The following is an 18,667-nucleotide window of genomic DNA, read 5'->3' as shown; positions in this document are numbered from 1 at the left end:
ATTTGACTATTAATACTATAAATTATATTTTATATGTCCAAAGCAATCTAATCATGAAGATACATTAAAAACAAAGGACAATCTGCTTCCCCAGTCCAGGTTGTTAAACCTTTTTCTGAGCAAACCAAACATTAAAGAACAAATAAGTGTTTACCTTGCAACCCTCACAAGCGTGGACGCCGTAATGAAACCCAGACGCTTTGTCTCCGCACACTCTGCACTCGATGTAAAGGGCTGCCACGGACGCTTCATCCTGCAGCTTGGAGCTCACAGGACTGTCGGAGAACTGAGGAGGTGACTCCGGCTCCAGTTTGATGAAATCTGACAACAGACGAAAGTTAACCATTTAAAAAAAGCAATTTTCACCATTAAACCTAGAGTTGAAGCGTGAGTATTTCTGTTAGGATCATTTAGGTGATTGAGTGCCACGATACAGGAGTTACAACGTGACACTCACTGTGTATATCTGGCACAGGCGTGTAACTGTTCATGCTGGTGTAGTCCATGTTGGTCAGGTGCTCCTCACGCTGCGCTGGACTGTGGTCGTACGTGGCTCCCACAGAGGAGACGTTCGAGGCCATGGAGGAGGACGAGAGGGAGGCGTAGTCCAACATGGTCAGATGAGAGTCCTGGACGTACGTGGACTGAAGGTTGGTGTCCAGCTCGGACAGATCCATTGTGCTCAAGCTGAAGCCGATGGGCCAGGCGTGGAGCTGCTGCGTGTCCACCATGTCGACTGTTTGGAGACAGATTGATGGAGCCATTATGGACAATGAATCAGCAATAATAAGAAATGTGCTACAACAAGAAGAAAAAATGGTTCTTTGTCGGTTATCTAGTAAACCAAGCTGGAGTCAGCTGGTGGTGCGACGACCAAACAAGAAGCCAAGGATATCACACTCTGTGAACAGCACATTCCGTTCTAATTCAGAATAAATCATTGATATCTTCTCAACAGTGACCATTGTGTCTAAGTTTTGTCTTGCAGCTTTCCAGCATGAGGACATGGGTTTCCTTCAAGTCGACAATAGATTATATAGCTAGACCAGATCAGGACACCATCAATTACACATAGAAAAAACTCTCTCTTTGAATATTTCCATCTTAAAATCATCTCTATTAAGTTGGTTTCGCTCAAATCCCACAATCTAAATAATAATAATACTTAATACTTAAAAGTATATATTATAAAATGTACTTTATGTATTACATTTTTCATGATCAGTTTTGACATATATTTCCTTTTTTTTATTTCTATTTTCAAGTTTTGTTTTTTAATAATTAATAATGTAGGGGGTCAAAACTATGCTTTTAATGAATATTAAAATATGTTTAAAGCTAGACCAGATGCAACGACTTGGTGGGCAAGATTTGGCCCCTAGACTTTAAGTTTGACAGATGACGCACATGGTTGGAGAACCAAGTTCTGTTCTGTTTAGTAAGTCAAAAATATTAATGTCATCCATGCTGTAAATATTATCCTTATATATTAAATCTATTAAATCTATTTTCACATAAAACAAACAATTGAAGCCACAAATGAGGCTCATTCTCGTCTGACTCGTGTGATGCCAAGATGGCCAAAGTCCAAATGTCACACTTTACAACCGAGCACTCAATAGCACAGACTGTTTGACTAGGCTCACAACGTTTGTATAAGGTGTGATGTGCAATAAGTTAATGTATGAAGGGCAACTACAAGCACTTGTAAAGCTGACCCGTGAGATCCAAAGATTGTTTACATCTTTATAGAAGACCTCAATGTCGGGTTTTTATTCTTGTGCGATAAGCAGATTAATACAATGTAACACACGTAACTTTGTATGTCAGATTAAAAATTAATAAATAAATAATTATTGAATATTAAATAAAACTTGAGCTACCGTCTTTACATTCTTTTGAATACATCTTTAATCATCATGAAACCAAATGAAACCACTACTTACATTGTATTAACAGGAACTCCTGTTACTTGTATTGGTTTAATTTATTGGGTTATGATTAGTCAAGGACTTTAAATATGTATATGTGCAATATCAAGAGATGCCACATTCTCTCAAACATCTGTCTCTCTAGCCATATAGTATCAATAAATAGATATCAAAATACCAGAACAAGTTGCAACCAAAGGTACTCTATTTTGATTTTCTTTCAGTCCCATCTTTTAATCTCCATAAATTAAATTTCAGGAAGCATCTGTGTTAACAATAAATCACTGAATACAATGCAAAAAAATGGTCATTGAAAACTATGGGGTATATTCTACAGTGCGAACACTAGCTCAGGGCCATCACTTTGCAAATCAAGCAACTTGTGAGTATTTCAAACCCACAAGGGACAAAAGGAAGAGTATAGGAGGGTAACTCAGACCCCAAAGTAATGACTTTCTCAATATTTATTTTAAGAATCAGGTCACCAATAGGATAATCTAAAATGCCTATGATAATGTGCCAGAAATCGGTGGAAATAACAAGTGTCAGGGCGGCCTAAATAAGGGTAATACCGAAGGGTATGAATGATGTGTTTAATTATGAACAAAGATAAAACATGATGCAACAGGACGTACCGTAAATAGAAAAGCAAGGATGGCACAGAAAGACCAGGTATAAAAATGGCTCAGAATGGCAAACACATCCCAAAGGAAATGAAAACATCCTCCTTGCTCAATAACATATTGTTTCTTTTTTTGCTTCTATGAAATGTGCCAGTGTAAAAGAGCTACTTCAAAATCACTTGACATTGTTCCAATTCTAGTAACAGAAATCGGAAGTTGTGTACTTCCAAAAGTTCCCCCAACTGGGAAGCTCAGTGCGGGATAAAAATAGTAGCAGAAACCAGGTTATTTTTCTATTTTTTGGAGTTTGTCCAGGGAATCTGAAAATAGACTGCACTCTGGCAGAACCCGCAATCCATGCAGTTATGTCAAAATATTATGTAATGACACAGTTTCTCTAGTGGCTAAAATGAAGTCTTATACAAAGACTGAAAACATGTTCCCACTGTTTTTAAACTCCTGGCATTGTAAATAGATAAAAACTGCTGGATTGAACAAGTTGGTATCTGTGCATGAGGTTTGAGCAAACACCTGTCAGACTTTCTAAAAGATGACAGATCATCAGTAGGGTTTCGCCATGTGTGTGGTATGTTTGTCAATGGGTGTGCGTGTCTCTCCGTGCGAGCACGTGCCTGACAAGTAGATGCGTCAGTTCTCACCTGTCAACAAATCAGAACTTGTCCACGAAAAGGGAGGTGGAAGTCGAAGAGGACTTTCTATTCGCCCCTGCTTGCGTGACATAACTCCAACCAGGAATGGTTTGGTAACATCTTATCCAACAAAGGACAAATGAATAGACAATAGAAAATTATTCATAATTATGTTGTCATTAAGTTTTATGCTACCACATCTCTATGTCACGTTATCCCTAAATGAGACTTGGTAAGCTACATTTTAAATTATGTTAAAAAACATTTAGTTTCATTCTTTTGTGGAAGATTAAAATATAGATTTTAAGTTGTGACTTTGAACTAGCATGGTGCGGCTATCTTAGCAAAACCAACCTTGTAAAAAAGATCTTGACGGCATTAATAAAAGGTTACTTACAGATGTATTAAGTGTTGCTAATGAATGATAAATAAATGCAATAATAAATGAATATTTAAACAGTAATGCTACATTGTATCACTTTCAAACTCTTTTTTATTTACATTTTTTTATAAGTAGTATACCTTCAACAGTTATAAGAAAAAACAAAAATAACAAAGGAACTTAACTTGAACTTAACTACAAAAGCAATGACGCTGTGCATACCTACATGAAGGAACTCATTTCACATGACAATAACAACTCATGAGAATATATATGTATCATTTTTTTTATTTTTTTTGCATGTAGTACGAATAGGAAGAGAAAGGGTTAGTTTTAGTAAAGAAGAAATCATCAAAACAAATCTGAACTACCAGATATAATTATCGTTTTGTTTAGGCGTGTTCAACCTGGGGTCGACCCAGCAGCAGATGAAGTGCATTCAAAACCTGCCTAACAACATTCAATGCCATCATCCCTCTTAGAGAACAAACACAGAAATCCAATGTGGGCATCATAAATGTTGAAAATACCAAAACGTAATAGGGGAGAAAGAGGTTAGTGAAGATAAGGGAAGAAAACTTGTGCAAGGAAACTGCGTTTCAAAAAATAGCTTGTCCAAATACAGCCTGACAGGGGATTTAATTTTTCTGAAGGAGCTTTGAATATATATGTTTGAATCAAAATTGTACCTAATAGCAGCTGAAAGCAAAACGCCAAGTCCTTTGAAATCATGAGCCCAACAAGATAAGTGTTGCATAAAGAGATGAAAAACATAAACTTTAAAACGTTAAAGAAGGAAGTACATTTTATAAACAAGGAAATAGGAGACAAATGTATTTGCTTCAAGGACAAGGAAATAAGACTGTCTTGTGCATTCAGTTGGGGGAGATGGCTAAATAGTTTTATTCAACATTTCGACTTATGCCTCTTTTAGTACAGTAGGTTATTTAGGTGGTTCACTGTGAAGACTCAATAACAAATCTGATGTGGCCCCTCAAACATATAGTATTGTAACTGCAACTTGTTAGTTAACCTGCAAAATTCCCATAATGATTGTTCTGCAGCGAAGTCAAGAGGGTACAACCACACAAAAATGTGCGACTTCCTGATCTTTTTTAGGTCAGCACTTCTGCGGGCACATTTGAGTAAGTATTTTTCTGGAAACTAACTTATAAAAAGATTGTGAGACTGTGTGACACAAACAAGTGCCATTCTGAATTACTCCTCAGGAAATTGGCCTCGTTCGTCAGTTGTAATGTGTGAAGCCACAGAGAGAGAGCATTACCTGGACTCCCCCTATCACCCCCACCTGTTGGAAAACTTTTCTGCCTCAAATGAAGTAAACTATTGTGACCTCTATCTTGCGGTAACAGCACCACAATCTCTGAAGAGAAAAACAACCAGATTTTTATGAAGTTTTTATTTTAAGATTTTTTTTCTAAGGGAGGCAATGATTTAAAAGTTGCTTTCCATGTTTACATATTTATATATTATATACATGTTTTTTAGAATCTGTATTAGCTTATTTTAACAATATGTGAGCTTATCAATGACATTATGGTGATTCATTAATAATTTAACAAAGTGTTTCTACTACTTGCTTATCTGAGCTACATCGATTGAGAAGTAGTGGGAAACATCCTGGACTAGTTGCAAGTCAATAGGAGGACAATTTAGTAAAGGATTAGACTGGATCAGCTTTACCTTCTGACAAGAGCCTCTGGATGTAAGATGCCAATAAAAAAAGTACAAATATAAGTTAAGCAAAAACTACATTTACCTCCAATACATGTTTATTACATGACGATGATGTGTCTTTGACCGTGAATACAGAGAAGTCTTTGTATTTTAACTCATATTCACAGTTGTAAAACTGTAAAATGTGGCTACCTTCCACGATTAACCTCAGAGAAAAAAAAGATTGCCTAACCGATTGTGTTATTACTTTCTGGCAAGCATGTGACAGTGACAGAGGCTGATGATGAAACCCCTGGAAAAAAAACTCCCAACAGAGGTTTGACCAAGAGTTGCCTCAAGCTGATCATGGAGATGATTCAATTCTTGCACACTGTGGTTGTACGTGCTTCTTTAAAAATATAATACTAGCTCATACAGGATGTTCAAGGTTTTGTTAAAGCAGACTTGTCTCACACCTTTAAACCTGAAAGCCCATGCACACACAATCGATGACGCTGACATGATCTCTCACAAAAAACTTTTTTAACGCAACTCTACACTCACCATTTGTCACCTGTCCCAATGCAGAGGGTTCTACTTGAAAGTGGTCTCAGAAACAGGCAAGCATGTGACAGTGAGCAGGAGATGAGGAAGGCATGAAGTGAGTGAGCAGAAAAAGAGAGTGAGCGAGTGAGCTTAGGGTCATGCTTTTCCTCAGGAAGTGATGACCAGCCAAAAGGGAACAAAACATAGATTTCTTACGAGAACCAGGGCTCAGCAGAAGTTCAGACAGCCAACTGTCATGTGGTGTGTGTGTGTGTGTGTGTGTGTGTGTGTGTGTGTGTGTGTGTGTGTGTGTGTGTGTGTGTGTGTGTGTGTGTGTGTGTGTGTCAGCACAAACAGGAGAGTCAAACTTTATTAGGTTAAGTAAAAAGATCTCAATATTTCTTACTCACTCTTGCTTTAAATAATATTTCACATTTAGTGGGAGTTCAACTTCAAGACGTGCTATGTGGGTTCATGCATGCATGTGCGTGTGTGTAAGGTGGTAGACATCAGAAGCAGATGACTTCCTGTTGCTTCACTGACAGGCGACCTCATCATGCTCCTCTAGTTGCACTTCTCCCCTGCCTAGACTTGACTCGGTCACTTCTGCCTCTTCAACAGTGCAAGTTACAGAATGTTCTATTATTTGCCAATACATTGTCATCGTTTTAGTCATGAGAACGAATGAATCACAACTCAATCTTGACCCCCCAAAAAAAGAAAAAAAGAATACGCTTCTAGTAAATCAACTGTTTATTTGTGGAAAACAAAAAATGATTTTGGAAAGTAAAATAATAACTTCGAAGTTAGTTAACCAGGAAACTTTTGTGTGAAGCATTGCTTTTGTCAGTCAGATCTAGATTAAAGGACAAAAAGGGGCTGATTTATGAAGGTGCTGCTGAAAATGTTGAGTTGTAAGTAAAAGAAAACATTGAAAATTAATTTAACGTGAGAAAATAAATTCTGCACTTTTTTTTACTAGCCAATGTATTTGCATGCGATGATTTCATCAGCAGTATAAAATTCCATCAGAAGTATATAATTAAAACTGTTTTTTTTAACAGGAATCAAAAATATATATTTTGTTTTGTTATGTATTTGTTCACAAATGTGGATTCAAAATGATATCCAAATATATATGAACAAAAAATAGTATTTGTTGCTCAATTATTAATAGCTTTTATCATTTAACATCACGGTTATGCATTCAAAAGATGATGGACTTTATTAAACCCTTGTGAAGATAATCACATATACCCATTATTATAGAGCCTTGGGACCGACAACGCAGTAATATATTGTTGGTATACATTTATATATAATTGGCTGTTTATGATTCAAAATTGACATATTTGAGTCTTTATGTTATGCCCTATCTCTTAATGGGATATCGTGAGACCATCTTCTCAAACCCTCTCCATTAAATAAATATTTCTTGCAAATTTAAATTTGAGGACTTTTTCATCAGTTACTTCTTTATCGGTTCCATTATTTCATAACTCATTATATAATCATTACGAATCACTTAAAAATGCAAATAATGTTTTGATTTAAGTGTCGCTTAAATTGATCTTGGACCTCTATTGTTCTCATCAGTATGTGTCGGTTTGTACAAATGTCTCTTACCATTAAAATATTTACTTTAGAAAATGTGTTTAAGCCCCATCCACTGAAAACTCTTGGATTTTCTAGCGATAAAATCTTGTTTACAATAACACCGCCCACTCTGCTGTGATTGATCAAGCATTAATGTTGTTCACTGTGCGTTATCAATCCCAGAAGTCTCCACCTTCGAGAGACTCGTTGTGTAGACAAAGCGGGGCGTGATTACAGCTGGCTGGAGGAGGAGTGAAATGGACTCTGCTCTCGTAACCTCTCGTTCGCTAAGATTTCAGAAGGGGGAGAACTTTAAAGAGTAATCAAAACATCGTCATGATGAGGAACTTTTTGCATCTTGGAGAGGAAGACATCTTGAAAATTATTTTAAAATACTAAAAATACTAAGGATCTCTGTAAACATAAAGTGTACAAAAGAAACGTAGCATATTGTGTTTCAAACTGGCAAACATTGACATTGTCTGTCAGTCATTTACCAAAATAAAAACCCTTTCATTAAAAGAACTTGGGTGGTTCCTTGATAAGGATCTTATTTATAGATCAAACATGGCAGCTGTCAGCGTTGTTTACAAGGAGCGACCATCACCAGTGCAACCACGAGGCTAGAAAGGACGGCTTCCTGATCAATTTCCTGTGGTTCATAAAGCCTCTGCAATGTAAAGCCATGACAACAACAGCTTTCTTAGAACATCCTGAACAGACATGTTGGTGGAGAGGGATGATAGAGCAGTAACTTACAAGTCATCATTTAATGTATGTTTGTAATTTACCGTTTAATTTAATTTACGAATATTATGTCTTTTTATGAGTTTGGTTAGAAATAAGTAAAATGAGGTGTCAAGCAAAGTTACTTGACTTTCAAGAAATCATGTTATAAACAAGTCATATTTTGGTTTCAATGATCAGCCAAAGAAAGCAACATTATGACTAAATGCTACAACTCAGACAACTACCCTGAGGACAGATTTTTCAAGTGTCTGTGTCTCATAAAACTGGAGGCCTATTGTAGTCTCGCCAGAATTCCCAGCTTGTAAAAGTGTAACGCTTTATGGCAACGTAAAAAGACATATTCATGTTAAATCAAACAACCGTGACTGTGTCTTGCTGAACCATTACTTTATATTGACACGAAATATTCACTAATGCAGGGAAACATTTGTATTCAACTGTGAGAAGCTCACGTTCATGTGAGGACATTAACTTACCCTGTCGTTTCTTTCAAAAGATATGAGTTAACAGATCATGGATTCCTCAACAGCTTCCTAGCTGGGAAAGAGGAAGGAGTTCTAATGGCTGTCAAACCACAGACCACGGTTAAAAAGACCCCCAGTGTTTCTTAACATATACATTTAAGGATGTGGAGAAACTGACTTGTGTTCAAAATGTTTTTGGTGATGTTTCAAAACTTTATTGACTCTGCATTCTATCGTCTGAGTCCCATCGATTACATGACCAAAACACACACACCTCATTGGTCAACAGCTGCTCCGCGTCACTCGCATGCACGTATATATTGGGTAGAAATATACATAGAGGCGTAGAGATAAAGAAAATGTACAAACAGTAATTGAACGGTTATGATTTGTTATCTGTGTAACCGTTCACACGTGTAGACGTTGACACAACATTATTGAGGAATTATTCTTGCCCGGAGAAACTTAATTAGACAATGTTTCTTATCCCATTGGCAAATATTTTAAGCATAAACAAGTTATTCAGGCTTCAGTTTGTCCTTCTTATCTTAAACATGACACCATACTACGAATGTAGCACCTCATTAAGTCAATAAACACATTTTAAGACATAAAACAAGGCTCAGTCAACAATAGACACACCAGCAACATGAAAGAAAATATGCATTTGTATTACATTTAATATCAAGGTCTTTCTTTCCTTCAAGCTTTTTTTTTTAAAGCAAATCATGTATATTTTTTGTGTTCTGCATCTCTGATGAATGCCTTTTATGTTGTAAACCTACTCCTGATTCTAGTAAAAAAAAGGGGCAGAATAACAATTTGATTCGATTTGATTTCTCATCCATACACACAATCTTTCCTCATAAACGCTTTAACCATATAAACTAGACAGCAAATAGACTTCAACTAGTTCACCACAAGTACACCCTGGTCTAGAAAGGCGCTTTAGAAATAACCATTACTGACTAACTTACACCTGAGGTTCCCTTTTTATAAAATTCCTATGCACTTTTCAGAGTCTAAATTAAAACCCTTTATTATTTTATTCAGAGCCTGCTGAGGACACACATTCCAGAGTCTCGACAGACGACTGAGTATTCCAAAGCGGGAGTCTTGGAGGCAAAGACAGATGCGATGATTAACAGTGTACTTTTTGTTTTGACAGACACAGGGAGTGAGAAGAGGATGAGGTAGAAGGAAAAGGGAGAGGGACACTGCAGTAAGGGTCACAATGCATTTCTGGAAGTACAGAGGAAAAGAGGGAGTATTGGCAGAACAATAACAGAACACGAGGGCTGAAATTACTGGAAATATCACACAATAATAATAACTGGAATGTCGTAATGATATAACAGATTGATTCTTGAAAGTAAGATTTGTGTCTCATAACTCCTAAAGTAAAGATTTTGTTGACATAAATATAGCTTGTCCTTATCTTGTACAGAAGCTGATAGTTCACCTAAGGAAGCAGTATATGGGCAGAGGGCGAGAGATAGCGGTTTAATAACCAGTACTGTGTGAGATTAATGACAAGAACATTTACATCTCTTTGTTCAAGACGAGTGAGGAACCAACACCACATACATTTAAGAGCAGAAACAGCTCGTTAATAGGTATGTAATCCTCAGTTACATGTCTGGTTTGTTTTCTAAAATAAATTGCCCAAACTATAAATGCTTTCGTTGAAAAAAACATTCTCATGCTAATAAGACTTGCAGTAGTTTTTCATCACATGATTTGAAGATTCATTCTGTGTCATTTCATGATTTGATGCTTGAGTCTGCATTGTTATCAACCACAAAATCAGAGGTGTCAATACATATCCGTTTTTTTTATTAGTTAGTTCAATAGCCCAATAAAAGTGGCCCTTTCACTGGATACGTGCAGCTCTCGTGAAGTCAAACTTTGAAGCTGATTTTCTAGAAATGTTTCACCAAGATCTTAACTGAGTTTTAATTTTTTCCTCCTTGTACTTTCTGTTGTATTGATTTTTACATAATTTACAATAAATATCATTCCAATTTTACATTTAAGTGCTCAAGTATCTTCACATTTTGACACAATTATTTATTCAACTTGAAGGTTTTCCATTCCACTAAAGATTATGTTTATTAATATGATGGAAAACTTCTTTTTGTGGTTTTATCTTTTGATTTTTCGTGCCCTCAAAACTTTTCCAAAATATTTCCAACGTAATTGTTCAAGACAGAGGCTTTGACCAGAAATAGAATGTCTTACTTTTGCAATTTTTGTTATCATACTATTTTTAGAAAATGTGCTTGGTTTTTTAGGACATAGTGATGGTCTGATGAAGCTTCATGAAACATGTTGTTTGGAGGTCAGTAGGTGGTGCCATCAATTTGAAAATGATGTAATGTTTCATTAGAACAATTGTTCAAAACAAAGGAAAATAGTTCAGAGACCACCATCTAGTGGACTCTGAAAATAATGACACTGCTTCATGAAGCTTCATCGGACAATCACTACTAGAATCCATATCATAGCAGTGATACGGTGTAGTTATATATGAACAGAAGAAGGTAACACATGTAATCTACTTGATCTTGATTAGACATTGTAGTGACTTGAGGTGAAGAATAAACTAAACTTAATAATTCCGATTCAAAACTTTGCCTGTGGTTGTAAAATAAAGTATTTCATAGTAATATCAAAAGTTTCTTCTTCGGGATTAAAGACTATTTGTATTTTGTTATTATTAATTCAGTGGAAACATCTTGTAACTTGTAAAATAAATGTCTAGGAGAGAGAGTTCAGACAGGGTGAGAAAAATACAGAATGCTTTTTTTTAAACAGTCACATGTTTATTCAATTGTAAAATGACAAAAACCATGGTGTGAATGTCATTTTCCACTCTCTAAAAGTCACATTAGAATGGCTGACTAAAGTCAACAAAATGTCAATAAAAGTGCACACACAAGCAGAAAATGTTATTTTTAGATCGTATGGATAGAATGAAACAAGAAGTGAAAAGAGTTGTGGAAGTAGTCGCGACTACTGGAAAGCAACTTATCATTTTAGCCACCAAGTTAAAAATGCTTCCTTCAAATTTGATGGCCTTTATCGCAACATTGACATTTGTTTTCAATACAGTTTAAGATCCTCTACCTCTTGACATTTCTGAGTTAATCCCAGTCAAACAAAAGGTTAATCCAGGAGAGAGCCGTAACCCTGGATGAACCTGAGCTGTGATTTTACACCAGTGCAAACAAAACTTGGCAGCCACGTGAGAACAACATCAACACAACCGTATCTTTAAATGTCTTTCGTTGATGATAATAGAGCAAAGTCCATGCCTCGCTCAGTCATTCACGCTCAGGGACACACACACACACACACACACACACACACACACACACACACACACACACACACACACACACACACACACACACACACACACACACACACACACACACACACACACACACACACACACACACACACACACACACACACACACACACACACACACACACACACACACACACACACACACACACAAACGGGGGGATAAAACTATACAAGTAATAATTCACTGACTGGCAGGGAATCAACAGACAGATAGATTCTAAATCTCTCATGAAAAGATTACAGGGAGGGCGTGGATTTTTCAATCACATTCTTTTGTTAAACATACCAGACACGGCTTACTCTCTTGCACTTGACGCGCCACCAGCAGTTGTTGTTTCACCTTTTCTATTTCCTGAACCAGTGTTAGCATGTTTACACCAATTAGACTCCAATTAGTCTCAGGTGAGTCGCCTCAACTGGGGCTTGGAAAGCAAATCACATCCAAAATCAGATAACGACATATATGACGGATGCTGTGGTTTGTCATCAAGTAACTATTATCATCAAGTAACTACTAATGTCGAGACGTGCTGTGGCTCAAATCGCATACTTCTCTTAGTATACTAGAAGTGAGTATGCATCAGGATAGTGTACGTACTAACTAGTACGCTAATTCTCGACAGATAGTATGTCTCAAATCAAACACTGCCGCTACGCACTAACCACAAATGACGTGACAGCTTCTTCTTATACTTCTATTTAACGATGGTTGCAACCAGCTGTTGGAACACTATCGCCACCTGCTGTCAGCACGTTTCGCAAGTTTAGGAAGAAGAAATGAGAAAATATGAGAAACGAAATATTCGCGAGATATTTATGCGGGTATCAGCACTGACGACGTGTCATCCTTCTACTGCTGACCGAAAATGCACCTGTAAGTATATAAATATATATATATATATATATATATATAACGTCACTAAGATGCCGGCCGTTTAGGGTAGATAGTGTCCATCGAACCATACTCAGTTTTGTGGGCGTTTTAGTACCAATTTAGTGTGCATGGCGCACTACATTTGGCAAACTAAGAATTGAGACTAAAAATACTAACTTTGAGTACGCAAGTATGCGATTTGAGACACCTTTAGGTGTCGATTCTCTATAGTAGTCACAGTTCGGTCCTTGGGACACAAGTCTTAATAATAGGCTATTTCTTATCACTTTTCATTCTTAAAAAAACAACAACAAAAAACACTAGAAAGTAAAGGAAAATATAGTAAGTAGAATACGCCTAAGAAAAGAAGAACATTTTGTCACTTCAGAGTAGGGTTGTGTATTGTCAAGCAGGGGCAACGGTACGATGTATGATACTGTAGGAACGATGACATATTTTTGGATCCCGACCTGATCTTTCTGGATTGTATTGTTCCTTTAGCTGTGGAGGACATAATGACTGCTGATCTTTGGAGGTGATTTTTGAAATTCGGAAAAAACGTGTAAGATCATTTGTCAACTGCTTTAAAAAGTAGATGCTAAGATTGTGTTATAGCTGATAATTATAGCCATAGAACCGCAGAACAGACAGTTCATGTTACAAATATTGCGATTGTGACGAAGTCTGATTAACTACGATATGATCCGACGAAAAACAACTCCAAGACCACATGAGCATCCAGTCAACACATCCACAACATGACCTTGTAAGAAAGTTTCAATCCCTTAAAAGGTGTTCTAAAGACCCTAATCAAAACCAAAGCAAATATTCATTGATTTTCCTTTTAAATAAAGAATTGTGGCGGTAGAAGTATAACATTTGTGTGGTGCATTGAATCGAGACATAAACATTAAACATTATTTTTTAGAAAAATACTCAGAGAGCCCACATCTCTAACAGCATTTTTCTTTTCTTTTTTTTTTTTTACGACTTTACGACTTTAACAAACAACAGAGTCAAGCTCAATAAAAATAACTTCCTAGATTCAAGAATTGTGTGGCCCTTGTGTTTACATACATATATTGTTGTTTCTCACAGAAAAAAGTAAACCAGGCAGCCAGGAATCAAATTCTGGATCCCCAGTGATGTCCAACATTTCACTTTCTCCCACAAAATAATCTACAAAAAGCAAAAAAAAATCTCCAATTCTAAATAAAATTTGTAAATATAATAGTAAAATTCAGTTTTGAGTGTAAACTTTAAAATAAAATAGTTTAAAATAGTCCCTAAAAAATGATACAGCTGTGTGATATAAAATATGGAAATATGGAAAAATAAATCACTTGTAAAGTTAATTCAACAAAATCTTTGAACACAAGTTTCTTGACTTTCCGCAAGCTTGGAATAAACCGGTGTCCTTATTCTGCTGAGTCATGGTGTAGACGCAACAAGGACAAGCATGAAGGTTGTGTAACCAAACAAACTACCTTCCTCTCCAACCGTTTCAATAAAAAACACATCTTATTTCGCCACGGATGTCGTACGAACAGCTGAAATAAGAGACACTCACCGAAGGAACTCGGATGACTCTGTTGGATCAAATCTCTGCCTGGTGTTTGCATGTCAAACACATTCATGACCTGCAGAAACACTGGACCTGCACCTGACTGACTGTCTGATGTCAGTCCTGTGACCGCACCCCCTGTCTTCATCACCACCCCCACCTGAGCCCACATCCTCCAGTCATACATCCATCCAGTCATACATCCTACAGTCCTACATCCATAGGTTGTATGAAGGTGTCAAAACATGCTGACGTTTGAGTCAAAACATGCTTACGTTTGAGTGACAGGTGAAGGATATCAGACTTATTTAATGACAAGTAGGATTTAAAAAGGGATCCTGGTAACATGTTTTATTTCTCACATAAGTCAAGGGGACGATCTTATCATATTTATGAAAAATAAAGCAGCATTTATTTGTCAAGAAAAAACAATAAAAAAAACAGTTAAAGGTCTAAGTATTGATCATGAACGCAACACAAGCTAGTTTGGATGGATAAACCGACTTCCTAAAATATTTATTACTATTATTATTATTCTAATTATTACCTTTTTAACCTAAATAGAAGGAATATATTCCAATATTGTTAAGGTCAGCAAACTACGACACAATAAACGTACTTTTCCGCAGGACTTCTGACACAAACGGCTTCTTACTGAGGGTGACCTACCTTCTGAAAAAAATGGTAGCGACCTCTTTCCAAGTGTCTCCGCCGTGTTTGTCTTTCAAAGTCTTCGTGCCGGAGACTTGTCGCCGTGAGTCCGGGGGAGTCTCGCCGCAGCAGCGCCTGGTCTCCCCGCCACAGAAGTGTCGTGTTCCGCGGTCTCTCCTCCTCCTCCTCCTCCGTCGCTCCGCAGGAGTCAAGTTTCCCGCTGAACCGCCACAATGTTTTAGAAAATAAAATTAAAGGAAGTTATTGCTTTCTCTACATCTAATGCGTAACGTTTGCGAAAATATTTTTTTTTAGCATTAAACTTTTAAACTTAAACGTACAAAATAATTAAGTGGAAAAAGTTTTGAAGTGAACAGATACCACCTAGCTTAGCTAATGGATAACTAGGCTAGCTGCTAATTCTGAGCTTTAATCTACCTCCTTCTTATATATGTATATATATATATATATATATATTTTCAAGATTCTAAAAGACGTTTTTATTTTTGTATTATGTGTTTATAATTGTGGCATCATGAATTGGTATTGAAAAGAAAATATTGGCTGAAAAAGACAAGTGGTTATGAAAACAACATTATTCTTTAACTTAAATATATTTATTATTTGATAATTTATTTTTAATAGTTTTTCAATTACAGTTCAAGCTGACCATATTGAATCACTAAATAAAATAAAAAATATATATTTATATATATATATATATATATATATATATATATATTCAGTATATATATATATTTGTAAAGCGCCTTTCGCAAACCATGTAATTTAAGAGAATAAACTAGTTGATGTGTGAAGAATTAATAAATAATTAATTTGTTAAGTAAGTAAGTAAGTAATTTTTGTAAAGCGCTTTTCCAGACCAGGGTCACAAAGCGCTTAAACAATCAAAACAATATTCAATAAAGTATATACTTTAAAGGGCCTAATACCAGTACAAAGACAATTTCTTCACAACAAACTAGCTCAATTGAAACTCACAGATTTTTCTGAGCTGCAGTGAAAACCACTTCTTTACTGTTTTTTTATTGTCTAATCAAGTGTTAACATATCTTAACCTCAGACGTGTGCATCTTAACAGCGTACAACAACATAAGTTAGGGGCTTAAGATGTATAATAATGGAATAATGGAACCTGAACCATATGAAGTTTTATTTGTGCCTATTTATTGAGCATGCAGTCCGAAAGCACCTGAGAAAATGTTTTGCAGTGACAGTTGGCATGTCATTTTTACTCCAGTAATAAATAAAGTGATTTGAGCACACAAAAATTGTTTGGCTGTTTGGTTACACGAACAACAGGCAGAAGCAAACTATTGTTCATTCGACATTTTTACTTGCTGGCTGAAGTGAGCGGTTAAGTGTTCAGAAACACTTGAATGCAACACTTTTCCTGGCGCGTTGTTGCTGTATGAAACCAAACAGCCAATCAGAAACAAGCTTTTCTCTGTGATTTGTTGGCTCATTGGCACAAACGAAGAGCAGTGTAGAAGTTGAACGATCGTAAAAAATAAAATCCACACGTGCAGGGAGATAAGTTGAGGACTCGTACAGCAGTCGCAGTAGTAAAAATTACATGCAAACTGTCACTTACATGCTCGCTAAACATACTCTCAAGTGCTCAAGATTTCTAACTGCACGCTCAACAAATGGGCACAAAAAAACGCCGTAGAACCACAGTGCTGGGAATGTGTGGAGGAGGAGGTAGCTCCACGGCTCAGTGACTTTTATGGATTCTTAAGCGAAAGGAATTAGTCAAGAATGAATCATTTAATGATTTTTAATCAGTTAGAAAGTCTTCTCTGTCGGCAGGTGTTTGTTTCCTCCGGTGCGCGTCGTAAAGACCACGACAATATGTCTGCGTGTTTTATTGGTCGACTAATTAATCCATTTTATCTCACGGTCGATTACACTAATGATCCTGGATTAGCAACAGTATAATTACTAGAACACTCCCTGTTGAGATTCCACAGTGGTGTAGTGGCCAGTGCTGCAGCAATAAGTTCTGCCGTTTCATAACTTACCCTTCATGCTTCTTTTGGTTTCTTCCGTCCATGTGGCTACATTTTTTTATTAACATTTCTAATTACAAAATCGTATTTTTACAAATATTAAATATTTACAAAAATACAAATACATAGTGATGGGCTGATGAATCTTCATGAATCAGTGTCATGTTGTTTAGAGGTCAGCAGGTGGCGCTATTAGTTTTTAAATTATGTGATTTTTTTTATTGGAACAGTTGTTCAAAACAAGGTAAAACAGTGCAGAGACCGCCATCTAGTGGACTCTGAAAAAATAATGACACTGCTTCATGAAGCTTCACCGAACCATCTGTAATAAATACACATTGTACATTACAGAAAGTAGTCATATGTTGTTATAGTGTTCGGCCAAAGAAAGAACACTCGTAAAATAAAATTAATAAATAAAAAAGTAAAACCCAAGAGGTAGCTTTGTTGGGCTCTAACCCTAGAAAAAGTTTGCACTTTTATGAGCTTGGTTTTTCCACAGTTAAAGTAAAAGTTTTAGCAACTGGCCTGACATCTCTAAAAGGATAGAGATGTAGGGACACCCTGGAAATAAAGACAGAAAAACTAAACTAATATATATATATGTAAACTACATCTCAAACATTTAAAAAAAAAATAGAAGAGTGAACACAAAATCATATATTTTGACTTGCTTTATATATTTATATATATATATATATATATATATATATATATATATATATATATATATATATATAGTAGTTGTTAAAACTTTTTTGTGCATATTTCAATTACGGAAATTAAGCTTGAACAACCTTTATTTAATTACCTATTTTAATGATTTTGTAATGATGTTTGAAAATTCACATGTTCATATTCTTATAATAAACTTCATCTGTTCAACATTATTAATGAATATCAAAGATCTGTTTTCTGATCCTCAAACCTACCTTGAGATTCTGATAAAGCATTAATGTAACGCATCACCACACAGTGAATCCAACTTCGCCTGCAGCAGGTTTGGATAGACACCAAAAAAAACAAAAAAACTCTAGTATCGATGATTCATCTCTTGCTGACGACAACTGAGGGGGTGTCTGATAAAACTTTGTCATAAATATATTTAATTTACCGTGTTGCAAAATCAGCCAGTTGACCTACAATTTGCAAAAGGTTTCTATGTTCATGATTCATGTTTTTAAGTTTGGACAAATACAAAGAAGTAAATGAGTGCAATCGAACTTTAGATATATATATTTTTTTTACCACATTTCTTCAGCAACAAAATCAGACATTGAACTTGAAAAACTGTTGCGGACTGTTGCTTTGTTCTATTTGGGTTTTTTTCAATCTTTGTATAATTCAGTGTAAAATTCAACGTTTTAAACATTAAACGTAGAAAATATTAAGTGTAAACAATTAATTGTAAAAAAGATATATATTAAAAACCAGACGGCATTCTCTGTTAACACTGAAATCATTTTACATTGAATTTCCTATGCTGAATTTCTTCAAGCTGAAATATTTTTCATTTATTTATTTTTGTTTAAACTGATTATTTCAAACATT

General features: G+C 35.9%; 1 protein-coding gene across 3 annotated transcripts in view; it reads right to left on the bottom strand.

Moving 5' to 3' along the window:
* pparg (peroxisome proliferator-activated receptor gamma) overlaps positions 1–15,238 on the bottom strand; it is a 29,668-nt gene extending 14,430 nt beyond the window's left edge. The window contains exons 1-3 of one of the 3 annotated variants that reach the window (XM_087801586.1): positions 15,102–15,238; positions 458–736; positions 155–321 (exon numbers count right to left, since the gene is read on the bottom strand). In XM_087801586.1, coding sequence (XP_087657712.1) covers positions 155–321; positions 458–731 — 441 coding nt within the window. In that variant the 5' untranslated portion in view covers positions 732–736; positions 15,102–15,238. Of the gene's footprint in view, positions 1–154; positions 322–457; positions 737–5,827; positions 5,934–14,438; positions 14,520–15,101 lie in introns of those variants that run through there. The other 2 variants (XM_087801585.1, XM_087801588.1) reach the window with 2 other exon arrangements.
* Positions 15,239–18,667: the final 3,429 nt, after the last annotated feature.

This window comes from Callionymus lyra, chromosome 10 (assembly GCF_982586985.1).
Source record: "Callionymus lyra chromosome 10, fCalLyr1.hap1.1, whole genome shotgun sequence".
Classification (NCBI taxonomy): Eukaryota; Metazoa; Chordata; class Actinopteri; order Syngnathiformes; family Callionymidae; genus Callionymus; species Callionymus lyra.
Note: the sequence above shows the minus strand (reverse complement) of the source record. Positions and strands in the feature narration are given on the sequence as shown.